This window comes from Neoarius graeffei, chromosome 26 (assembly GCF_027579695.1).
Source record: "Neoarius graeffei isolate fNeoGra1 chromosome 26, fNeoGra1.pri, whole genome shotgun sequence".
NCBI lineage: Eukaryota > Metazoa > Chordata > Actinopteri > Siluriformes > Ariidae > Neoarius > Neoarius graeffei.
In genome coordinates, this window is record NC_083594.1 from 20,928,248 (window position 1) to 20,941,290 (window position 13,043).

The following is a 13,043-nucleotide window of genomic DNA, read 5'->3' on the forward strand; positions in this document are numbered from 1 at the left end:
AATTAACAACAGTTCAATGTTTTTTGGATGGATATAAGAAATGTAGATACATCTCAAATAGTGTAGATGTTCATAAACTCCTAGAAAATCAAGATAAGAAAATATACACTAATGCTATGAGGTTGGAGAGTCATCCGTTATATAATATGATGCCTAAGGTTAAAATACCAGATATCAGTTTAGAAGAAAGTCAATTAAGAAACCTAAAATAAGCGTTTTATGAGCTCTTTTGTAAGCCGCCTAATTTTTAGATACAATTTAGTTTTTTATTAGAAGTTGTATTTAATATTTATTATTATTATTATTATTATTATTTGTTATTATTGATCTCATGTAGTACTATTACTTGTACTTTTGTATTTATAAATTAGTTTGTACTTGGGTTTTATATATTTTCTACTATTCTGTATTTTCCTGCCCTTTTTAGTTTTATATTGTCATTGTAACATAGGATACAGTTGTGGTCAGAAGTTTACATACAGTGACATGAATGCCATCTTGGAAATAAATGTCATGGCAATATTTGGGCTTTCAGTAATTTCTTTGAACTGTTCTTTTTCTGTGGCAGAATGATTGTACAGCGTACATCTTTAATAAAAAAAAAAACACTAGAATTTGGTGCACAAGTTTTAATTTTCTTTGGGTTTTCTGAAATCAACACAGGGTCAAACATATACATACAGCACACCTAATATTTGGGTAAAATGTCTCTTTGCAAGATTCACCTTGACCAAACATTTTTGTTTACCATGAACAAGCTTCTGGCAGAATATCTGGTTGGATATTTCACGACTCTTCATGGTAGAATGGGTAGAGTTCAATTAAATTTGGCTTTTTTTTTTTTTTTCTTGGCATGGACTCGACTTATAAGTACCGTCCATATACTTTCAACAGGGTTGAAGTCAAGGCTTGTTTTAAGCTTAATGTTAGCCTGCTTTATCCTCCACAACCAGTTCTGATGCGTGTTTGGGTTCATTGTCCTGTTTGTAACTCCCAAGTCGTGTTCAAGTTTCTGATGCTGAAGAATTCTGAGGTAGTCCTCCTCCTTCATTATTCCATCCACTTTGTGCAATGAACCAGTTCCACTGGCAGCAAAACAGCCCCAGAGCATGATGATCCTACCACCACCACCAGCTGGTACAGTATCCCTCTGTACATGGTGGTCATTGTGGCCAAACAACTCAATCTTTGTCTCCTCTGACCATACAGCTTTCCTCCAGAAGACTTTTTCTTTGTCCCTGTGGTCAGCTTCAAACTTTAGTTAAGCTTGAAGGTGTCAATTTTGGATCGGGGGTTATTTCTTGGATAGCAGCCTCTTAGTCCATGGTGATCTGAACTGTAGACAGCGATCCATCAGCTTCCAGTTCATGGCAGGGCTGTGCCATGGTGGTTCCCAGGTTGTTCCTGACCATCCAAAACAATTCCCTTTCAGCTGAGGTTTTCTTGAAGCAAAGTGGCTTTGCAAAGTGACTACACCTCACAATAACTTGCATACAATAGTTTGAACTGATCTTGGAATTTGCAGTTGTTTAGAAATGGCTCCAAGAGACATTCCAGAGTTGTGTACATCTGCGATCCTCTTTCTCAGATCTGCACTGAGCTCCTTGGACTTTCCCATTTTACTGTGTGTTGGTCAATTCAATAAGTGCTGTAAACAAACCCTTTTCATGAAGGCACAGAGAAGCTACCAGCTGTAGTCAATCATGATCACTAACAGGAAGTTAAGAGACCTCGGCTTTGGCAAGATAAGAGACATTTTGGACGTTTCAGCACCTCTGAATTAATAATCTGAGTGAGCATATATAAATTTTTGACCCTGTATTGATTTCAGAAAACCCAAAGAAAATTAAAACTCGTCTCGTCTCGTCTCGTCTCGTCTTCTTCCGCTTTATCCGGGACCGGGTCGCGGAGGCAGCAGTCTAAGCAGGGAAGCCCAAACTTCCCTTTCCCCAGACACCTCGGCCAGCTCCTCGGGAAGAACACCGAGGCGTTCCCAGGCCAGCCGAGAGACATAGTCCCTCCAGCGTGTCCTGGGTCTTCCCCGGGGCCTCCTCCCGGGGGGACATGCCTGGAACACCTCCCCAGGGAGGCGTCCAGGAGGCATCCGAAAAAGATGCCCGAGCCACCTCAGCTGATTCCTCTCGATGTGGAGCAGCAGCGGCTCTACTCCGAGCTCCTCCCGAGTGACTGTGCTTCTCACCCTATCTCTAAGGGAGCGCCCAGCCACCCTGCGAAGGAAACTCATTTCGGCCGCTTGTATCCGCGATCTTGTCCTTTCGGTCATTACCCAAAGCTCATGACCATAGGTGAGAGTCGGAACGTAGATCGACCGGTAAATTGAGAGCTTCGCCTTTTGGCTCAGCTCCTTCTTCACCACAACGGACCGGTAAAGCGACCGCATCACTGCGGAGGCTGCACCGATCCGCCTGTCGATCTCACGCTCCATCCTTCCCTCACTCGTGAACAAGATCCCGAGATACTTAAACTCCTCCACTTGAGGCAGAACTTCTCCACCAACCTGGAGAGGGCAAGCCACCCTTTTCCGGTCGAGAACCATGGCCTCGGACTTGGAGGTGCTGATTCTCATCCCAGCCGCTTCACACTCGACTGCAAACCGCCCCAGTGCATGCTGAAGGTCCTGGTTTGAAGAAGCCAACAGGACATCATCATCCGCAAAAAGCAGAGATGAAATCCTGTGGTTCCCAAACAGGATTCCTTCTGGCCCCTGGCTGCGCCTAGAAATTCTGTCCATAAAAATTATGAACAGAACCGGTGACAAAGGGCAGCCCTGCCGGAGTCCAACATGCACTGGGAACAGGTCTGACTTACTGCCGGCAATGCGAACCAGACTCCTGCTCCGTTCGTACAGGGACCGGACAGCCCTTAGCAAAGAGCCCCGAACCCCATACTCCCGAAGCACCCCCCACAGAATACTACGGGGGACACGGTCGAATGCCTTCTCCAGATCCACAAAGCACATGTGGACTGGTTGGGCAAACTCCCATGAACCCTCGAGCACCCTATGAAGGGTATAGAGCTGGTCCAGTGTTCCGCGACCAGGACGAAAACCGCATTGTTCCTCCTGGATCCGAGGTTCGACTATTGGTCGAATTCTCCTCTCCAGTACCCTGGAGTAAACCTTCCCTGGGAGGCTGAGAAGTGTGATTCCCCTATAATTGGGGCACACTCTCCGGTCCCCTTTCTTAAAAAGAGGGACCACCACCCCAGTCTGCCACTCCAGAGGCACTGTCCCTGACCGCCACGCGATGTTGCAGAGGCGTGTCAACCAAGACAGCCCCACAACATCCAGAGACTTGAGATACTCAGGGCGGATCTCATCCACCCCCGGTGCCTTGCCACCGAGGAGCTTGCAAACCACCTCAGTGACTTCGGCTTGGGTAATGGACGAGTCCACCTCTGAGTCATCAGCCTCAGTCTCCTCAGTGGAAGACATGACGGTGGGATTGAGGAGATCCTCAAAGTATTCCTTCCACCGCCCGACAATGTCCCCAGTCGAGGTCAACAGCTCCCCACCCGCACTGTAAACAGTGTTGGCAGAGTACTGCTTCCCCCTCCTGAGGCGCCGGACGGTTTGCCAGAATTTCTTCGAGGCCGACCGATAGTCCTTCTCCATGGCCTCCCCGAACTCCTCCCAGTTCCGAGTTTTTGCCTCCGCAACTGCCCGAGCTGCAGCACGCCTGGCCTGCCGATACCCGTCAGCTGCCTCGGGAGTCCTGGAGGTTAACATGGCCCGATAGGACTCCTTCTTCAGCTTGACGGCATCCCTTACTTCTGGTGTCCACCACCGGGTTCGGGGATTGCCGCCACGACAGGCACCGGAGACCTTGCGGCCACAGCTCTGAACAGCTGCGTCCACAATGGAGGTAGAGAACATGGTCCACTCAGACTCAATGTCCCCCGCCTCCCTCGGAAGCTGGGAAAAGCTCTCCCGGAGGTGGGAGTTAAAGACCTCCCCGACAGAGTGCTCGGCCAGACGTTCCCAGCAGACCCTCACCATACGTTTGGGCCTGCCAGGTCTGTCCAGCTTCCTCCTCCGCCAGCGGATCCAACTCACCACCAGGTGGTGATCAGTTGACAGCTCAGCCCCTCTCTTCACCCGAGTGTCCAAGACATAGGGCCGGAGATCAGATGAAACGACTACAAGGTCTATCATTGACCTCCGACCTAAGGTGTCCTGGTGCCACGTGCACTTATGGACACCCCTATGCTCGAACATGGTGTTCGTTATGGACAAACCATGACTAGCACAGAAGTCCAATAACAAAACACCACTCGGGTTCAGATCGGGGAGGCCGTTCCTCCCAACCACGCCCCTCCAGGTGTCACTGTCATCTCCCACGTGAGCATTGAAGTCCCCCAGTAACACAATGGAGTCCCCAGTCTGAGCACTCCTCAGTACCTCTCCCAGGGACTCCAAGAAGGCCGGATACTCTATACTGCTATTTGGGCCATAGGCACAAACAACAGCAAGAGCCCTCTCCCCAATCCGAAGGCGCAGCGAGGCGACCCTCTCGTTCACTGGGGTAAACTCCAACACATGGCGGCTGAGCTGGGGAGCTATAAGCAAGCCCACACCAGCCCGCCGCCGCTCACCACGGGCGACTCCAGAGAAGTGGAGAGTCCAGCCCCTCTCGAGGAGCTGGGTTCCAGAGCCCAAGCTGTGCGTGGAGGTGAGCCCGACTATCTCTAGCCGGTACCTCTCAACCTCCCGCACAAGCTCAGGCTCTTTCCCCCCCAGCGAAGTGACATTCCATGTCCCAACAGCCAGCCGCTGTGTCCGGGGATCAGGTCGTCGAGGCCCCTGCCTTCGACTGCCACCCAATCCACATTGCACCAGTCCCCTACTGCTACCTCTGTGGGTGGTGAACCCACAGGAGGTCGGGCCCACGTCAGCTCTTCGGGCTGAGCCCGGCCGGGCCCCATGGGCAAAGGCCCGGCCACCAAGCGCTCGCATACGAGCCCCAACCCCGGGCCTGGCTCCAGGGTGGGGCCCCGGCTGCGTCATCCCGGGCGACGTCACGGTCCTCGGATTTTTCTCCATAGGGGTTTTGGTGAACTGCTCTTAGTCTGGCCTGTCACCTAGGACCTGTCTGCCTTGGGAAACCCTGACAGGGGCATAATGCCCCCGACAACATAGCTCCTAGGATCATTCAAGCACACAAACCCCTCCACCACAATAAGGTGGCAGTTCAAGGAGGGGAAAATTAAAACTTGTGCACCAAATTCGTGGGTTTTTTTAATTAAAGCTGTACGCTGTACATTCTGCCACAGAAAGAACAGTTCAAAGAAATTACTGAAAGCCCAAATATTGCCATGACATTCATGTCACCTGTATGTAAACTTCTGACCACAACTGTGTTTTCTTTTTTTACAGTAAAGACCTATTATTATTATTATTATTATTATTATATGGTGTTATCTTGATAGCAGACAACTGGCCCAAGTGTAGGTCATTGTGTCAGGTTATTACACCACAGATGTGCAATAGTATTTAGTTCTATGTACTGTGTGTGTTATGGAATTAATCTGCTCATTTCATTTGGTGTGCATTTGTCATGTTAAACTATTAACACTAAGACTTTCATCCTCATTCAGAGTGCCAGAGGGGCAATGTCGGCACGTTGCTGCTCGCTAATCCTGCGGGCCAAAACAGCCTCCGTCCCACGGCCCTGATCACTGAAACTGCTAAAGTGTTCGGTCTGAGAGGAAGGAAGATTAAACTCTATACGGATGAGGAGCTTAAAGAAGGTATGGGAAGTTTGCTCGATACACCCTGAAGGACATCATGGGGTGAAACAGCTATTTATTTTCCAAATATAAATAATGGAAGTGATGTGGGTGAGGATGTAGTTCCCCATGCTGTTAGTGGCTGAAATTAGAGTAAGGAACACTGTTATTGTGTGGAACTTTAATTATATAATAATCCGATTTATTAAAGACTTTATACGCAATGAAACATTATATTTTCTATCCAAACCAAGCCTGGGTGGATACAAGTGTGTCCAAGAAAGAAGGCTTCTGCCTTAATGTCTATGCTTTCGCACAGCTCAGTTGTCCTTGTAAGGCTTTGAAGGTATCGGTAAGAAAACAGTTTGAGGCAGTATATATGTAGGACAGTGAAGGATTACATGTATGCTATATTCAAAATTTGGCAGTCGATTCAGAAGGTGGCACTGGGTGCACTCATGATATATACTCCCCATCCATTTTAATTTAAGGAAAATGTTTAGACCTGATTATTCATATCCAATCAGACTATCATGTGCAACAGGGTCAATTTCCCAGAGACAACAAGGGAAGCCGAGCTTCCCCTAAAATTCTCTCCCCAAACTGCGGCGTCTACGACGTTGAATTCTCATTAAAACAATAACTTGCATAACATAATATATGCCCAAGATTGTATTTATGTTCATAACTATCCTGTAACTTATTTGAGTGATGTCTGACGAACTTGCAGTTCGCTACGAGAATCACCTTTGCTGCCAGGCTGTAACCTTTCTCATTTCAATGGGCTCTATGGACTGGCAGCAGTGTTGCCAGATTGGGCGGTTTTAAGTGCATTTTGGCGGGTTTTGAACATATTTTGGGATGGAAAACGTCAGCAGTATCTGGCAACACTGACTGGCAGCCGGGTATCCGTTGCAGTCTACGAGACGGCTCTGAACAGCCAATTTCGGCTAGTTGTTATTGGTTAAAATCAACAAAATCGTCACTTCCAGGGAAGCCGGGCTTCTCTGGGACTAAACGAGATGGTGGGAGGGACAAGAAGCCGGGCTGATGAAGGATTATTGGAGGTGGTGTTTGAAAGACATGAGGAGGGCGGTACTTCGGCGAGGAACACGGAAGCATGATCAGTCAGTCCCTAGCGGATGTCGAGAAAGTGTAGTCGTGTGCCAAAGTGCTGTCCGAATTTCTTTTCATATAAACGGTTCTTCTCATTGACTCTCTGTACATTGCTCTGTAAATAAATGTAAATATTACTCGTTGTGCTCCGTTAACTTTCATCCATTCTATCAGTTTGATCATTCGTGAATTCACTCATTTATTTCATTTGTAGTTCAATCTGGTTGTAGGCTAGCTTGAGCCTTATTGGGATCTGCAGTGCTAGCTGCTAACAGAAATTGGTAAAGTCTCTGGAAAGCACAACCAGCTGGTATGACAGGGTCACAGACCATTTTCTGGAAAAGGAGCGGAGGGCAGAATTTGTGTATAAATAGTGTTCATGTTCATGAATCTGAAGTATATACACACTTCAGTAATGTTAAGAGAATGGTGGGCTCTGTGTTATAGGTTATACCTGGGTATAATATTCAAGGTTCTGTGTGTTGCATAGCCTACCTGGTTATGAATTTCCAGACTGTGTTGCAGAAGATGTTCAAGGATGTGTTGCACAGCTGGGTGTTGTGTTAAAGACTCTGTGTTGCATATCAGGGTATGATGTTCAAGGCTCTTCGTTGAATAGCCAGTGATTTTTGGATGTTTGATATTTTTGATTAAGGATATGAGGCACTAGCCTGGCAAGCCAGACTATAACATGAAATGTACAAGCAAAAATACTTTCTGCCACTAGGTAGGGTTGTCTAGTTCACTATGCTAATGGGGCACACCTTTCTATGCTTTGATATCCGGCCTACAGGTTTTATGATGAATGCGTAAAATGGGCTTCCCCTGTTTTAAAAACCAGCAGCCGCCACTGATGTGGAAGCAGTACAGTGCACAATATCCTGCAGATGCATCTCAGGAACTTCAGTTAATGCTCACATGAAACATCAGAGTGGTGCTAAAACCAAGAAAAATCCAGGGAATGGCGGCTTTCTGGGTGAAGACATCTTGTTGATGAGAGAGATCAGAGGGGAATGGCCTGACTGAATTGATCGGACAGAAAGGTGATGGAAATTTGTACATTCAGAATACAGTGAAGATCTTTTCTCCGCATATCCCAGCTTGTCTAGGAAGCTGAGGTCAGAGCCATGATATAGCACCCATGGAGCAGACAGGCTTAAGAGCCTTGCTCAAGGGTCCAACAGTGGCAGCATGAACCCCCAACCTAGGGTTAAGGTCATCAGTAAACCAGGGCCTGTAACCATTGAGCCACCACTGCCCAAACAAAGGCACCATGACCTGCCTGATCCATCCTGATGCCATACATCTGGCTGGAGTCTCATCATGTTGTCCCTGTGGAGGACGGCCCCATACGGACAGTCGAAAGTCATACTTGGAAGACGCTCGGGACACTTGCAGTAATGTTTTTATGTCTGAGGACTACAGTTAACTTGCTAACTTTAGGACTGCAGTTCTCATGAACAGTTTTGCACTCAAGTTTCCATCCACGAACAGTTTATAACTTCAACGAAACAGACTTCATGTTTAACCTGGAATGAATTTCCTGGTTACACAGTTATACTTCGTGAATCTGTAGGAGACAGTTATAGAAGTGAGTTATTTATAATCACGTCGTCTGTTATCACCCAAATGAGGATGGGTTCCCTTTTGAGTCTGGTTCCTCTCGAGGTTTCTTCCTCATGTCGTCTGAGGTGGTTTTTCCTTGCCACCGTCACCACAGGCTTGCTCATTGGGGATAGATTATGGATAAAATTAGCTCATGTTTAAAGTCTTTAAATTTCTGTAACGCTGCTTTGCGACAGTGTCTGTTGTTAAAAGCGCTATACCAATTAACTTGACTTGACTGTGAGGCAGATCAGACTGGGGGCACCCAGATAATAACCACTCTTTACAACCGTGGTGAGGAGAACTAAACAAAATAAAGCTCTGCTACTACTGATATTCTTTTATTAATGCTTAGAGATGGAAATTATTTAACAAGGGCCAATAAGTAACTCTGATGCATATCGTCACATTGCCCAGCCGATGTGGGCAGTACCTCTGGCTAGTGTTTGCTTTTCCAGGATAAAGTCAGTCAGGGAGCATACAACTTTTTTTTGGAACAGGTATTGCATGTGTGTTTCTTGAAGGAGGACGTCCTTTAATTCTCTTCACTGACTGGAAATATATATGAAGGTTGAACCACCTGCAGTACTATTATTATATTGCATTAATGGCATTTAGCAGATGCTGTTATCCAGAGTGATGTACAACACACCCAGAGTAGCCTGGGGAGCAGTAGGGGTTTGGTGCTTTGCTCAAGGGCACGTCAGCCATTCCTGCTGGTCCAGGGAATCGAACTGGCAACCTTTTGGTCCCAAAGCTGCTTCTGTAACCTTTCGGCCATGGTTTCCCCAGTGCTATTAGTTGAGCGGTTCTTGACATACAACCCCGATTCCAAAAAAGTTGGGACAAAGTACAAATTGTAAATAAAAATGGAATGCAATAATTTACAAATCTCAAAAACTGATATTGTATTCACAATAGAACATAGACAACATATCAAATGTCGAAAGTGAGACATTTTGAAATTTCATGCCAAATATTGGCTCATTTGAAATTTCATGACCGCAACAAATCTCAAAAAAGTTGGGACAGGGGCAATAAGAGGCTGGAAAAATTAAAGGTACAAAAAAGGAACAGCTGGAGGACCAAACTGCAACTCATTAGGTCAGTTGGCAATAGGTCATTAACATGACTGGGTATAAAAAGAGCATCTTGGAGTGGCAGCGGCTCTCAGAAGTAAAGATGGGAAGAGGATCACCAATCTCCCTAATTCTGCGCCGACAAATAGTGGCGCAATATCAGAAAGGAGTTTGACAGTGTAAAATTGCAAAGAGTTTGAACATATCATCTACAGTGCATAATATCATCAAAAGATTCAGAGAATCTGGAAGAATCTCTGTGCGTAAGGGTCAAGGCTGGAAAACCATACTGGGTGCCCGTGATCTTCGGGCCCTTAGACGGCACTGCATCACATACAGGCATGTTTCTGTATTGGAAATCACAAAATGGGCTCAGGAATATTTCCAGAAAACATTATCTGTGAACACAATTCACCGTGCCATCTGCCGTTGCCAGCTAAAACTCTATAGTTCAAAGAAGAAGCCGTATCTAAACATGATCCAGAAGCGCAGACGTCTTCTCTGGGCCAAGGCTCATTTAAAATGGACTGTGGCAAAGTGGAAAACTGTTCTGTGGTCAGACGAATCAAAATTTGAAGTTCTTTATGGAAATCAGGGACGCCGTGTCATTCGGACTAAAGAGGAGAAGGACGACCCAAGTTGTTATCAGCGCTCAGTTCAGAAGCCTGCATCTCTGATGGTATGGGGTTGCATTAGTGCGTGTGGCATGGGCAGCTTACACATCTGGAAAGACCGCATCAATGCTGAAAGGTATATCCAGGTTCTAGAGCAACATATGCTCCCATCCAGATGACGTCTCTTTCAGAGAAGACCTTGCATTTTCCAACATGACAATGCCAAACCACATACTGCATCAATTACAGCATCATGGCTGCGTAGAAGAAGGGTCCGGGTACTGAACTGGCCAGCCTGCAGTCCAGATCTTTCACCCATAGAAAACATTTGGCGCATCATAAAATGGAAGATACGACAAAAAAGACCTAAGACAGTTGAGCAACTAGAATCCTACATTAGACAAGAATGGGTTAACATTCCTATCCCTAAACTTGAGCAACTTCTCTCCTCAGTCCCCAGATGTTTACAGACTGTTGTAAAGAGAAAAGGGGATGTCTCGCAGTGGTAAACATGGCCTTGTCCCAACTTTTTTGAGATGTGTTGTTGTCATGAAATTTAAAATCACCTCATTTTTCTCTTTAAATGATACATTTTCTCAGTTTAAACATTTGATATGTCATCTATGTTCTATTCTGAATAAAATATGGAATTTTGAAACTTCCACATCATTGCATTCCGTTGTTATTTACAATTTGTACTTTGTCCCAACTTTTTTTGGAATCGGGGTTGTAATACGGATTACTATAGTTATGTTATAGGGCTATTTACTGTATTTTTTATTATTCCCTATTTACTGTTTGATCTCAAACACATTAAGAAGGCTGGAAATTGCACTAATTAACTTTTGACGAGGCACCTGTTAATTGAAAAGCATTCCAGGTGACTACCTCATGAAGCTGGTTAAGATAATGCCAATAGTGTGCAAAGCACCATCAAGGTAAACCTGGTATGGGGTTGTGTCGGTGCCCTTGGCAAAGGGAACTTGCACTTCTGTGATGGCAGCATTAATGCAGAAAAGTACATTGAGATTTTGGAGCAACAACCTTCTGCTGCCTTCAAGACGACACCTTTTCCAGGGATATTTTGCCAAGACAATGCAAAACCACATTCTACACACATTACAAAGGCATGGCTGTGGAAGAAGAGGGTGTCCCTTCTGTACCCAATAGAGAATGTGTGGCGAATTTCGAAACAAAAAATATGGCAACGACGACCCCGTACTGTTGCACAGCTTAAGCCCTGTTTACAGGAAGAATGGGACAACATAACATCTGAGCCGCTTCATCACTTCCCACCATTATTAATTCGCAACATTTATAAAGTAGTAAATACTTTACTAACCCAACTGTTTTTGAAATGTGTTGCAAGAATCAAAATTGCAATAAATTTTTATTTTGGAAAAAAAACAGTAAAATTCATGAGGTCTTTACAAATCACTGTTTCCAGTTTTAATTTCAATTTCAACATACAGTCCCAACTTTTTCCTGAATTGAGGTTATAGGTCACAAATGACCCTTACACACAGATTGCTCCAGCCAGTATACTCTTAAAGACGCCTGTAAACCACAATTTTTATTTAAAAAAAAAAAAAGTACTGGCTGGATGAATCTGTGTAAATGTCATTTGTAATCCAGATGAGTCTGATTTACTTTTAAGGAGGTTGAAGACTTTATACAAGGCTGTAGAGTGTATGTATCCGCTCCTAATACACAGTTCCTGTGTCTGAAAAGGTCCTTTATTCCTTGTTTTCTATCAACTGCAGAAGTGTATTATGGGTGTTCTACGGTACATCTTCATCATCATTTGGATACAAACCCGACTATGGTGAATTGGGAAATGTGAAGAGTGGGATGATTAATCTATAACCCCAATTCCAGAAAAGTCAAGACACGTTGTAAATTGTCAATAAAAATAAAATGTGATTTGCAAATCATGGAAACCCTATATTCCACAACATATCAAATGTTGAAACGGAGAAATTTTGTTGTTTATTAATGCTGAATGATATATACACACACATTTCAGAGCAATATGCTGCCATCCAGACAAAATCTTTTTCAGGGAAGGCCTTCCTTCTTTCAGCAAGACAATGCCAAACTGCTTTCTGCACATATTACGACCGCATGGCTCTGTAGTAAAAGAGTCCGGGTGCTAAACTGGCCTGCCTGCAGTCCAGACCTGTCTCCCATTTCAAATATTTGGCGCATTATGAAGCGCAAAACAGGACAAAGGAGACCTCAAACTGGTGAGCTACTGTATATCAGGCAAGAATGGGACCACGTTTCTCTTTCAAAACTACAGCAACTGGTCTCTTCAGTTCCCAAATGTTTATAGAGTGTTGTTAAAAGTAGAGGTGATGCAACACCGAGGTAAACATGACCCTGTCACAAATTTTTTGAAACGTGTTGCTGATCAAATTCAAAATGAACATATATTTTAAAAAAAAAACAATACAATTTCTCAGTTTCAACATGTGATATGTTGTCTTTGTAACATGTCTGTGAAGATTCTCAATCATCCAGGTCATAGTAAACTGTGGGCGGTAGAAATGGGCAACTGGACTTGCTTGAAGATTCTTGAAAACGTTTCACCTCTCGTCCGAAAGGCTTCCTCAGTTCTGTACAACTAATAGGGAGTATCAGATATTTATCCTCTCCTGGATCAGAATCAGAATTCTGATGACCAGCTCATCTATAGGGGGTTTTCCACTACCAACGCGGCTGAGTTGGGCTGAGCCGTGCGGTGCTGAGTTGGGCTGAGTGGGGCTGTTGGGGTTGCATTTCGACTACAACCACGCTGAACCGTGCTGGCTGGAAGTGGGTGGACACATTGGGTGGAGTTAGCGAACGTCCACCCACTTTCGCTAACTCCACCCAATGT

General features: G+C 45.1%; 1 protein-coding gene across 2 annotated transcripts in view; it reads left to right on the top strand.

Annotated features, from left to right (window-relative positions):
• The window catches only part of iars1 (isoleucyl-tRNA synthetase 1), a 307,104-nt gene that overhangs the window by 274,361 nt on the left and 19,700 nt on the right, over positions 1 to 13,043 (top strand). For both annotated transcript variants that reach the window (XM_060910911.1, XM_060910910.1), the window contains exon 33: positions 5,617 to 5,769. In XM_060910911.1, coding sequence (XP_060766894.1) covers positions 5,617 to 5,769 — 153 coding nt within the window. The remainder of the gene's footprint in view (positions 1 to 5,616; positions 5,770 to 13,043) is intronic.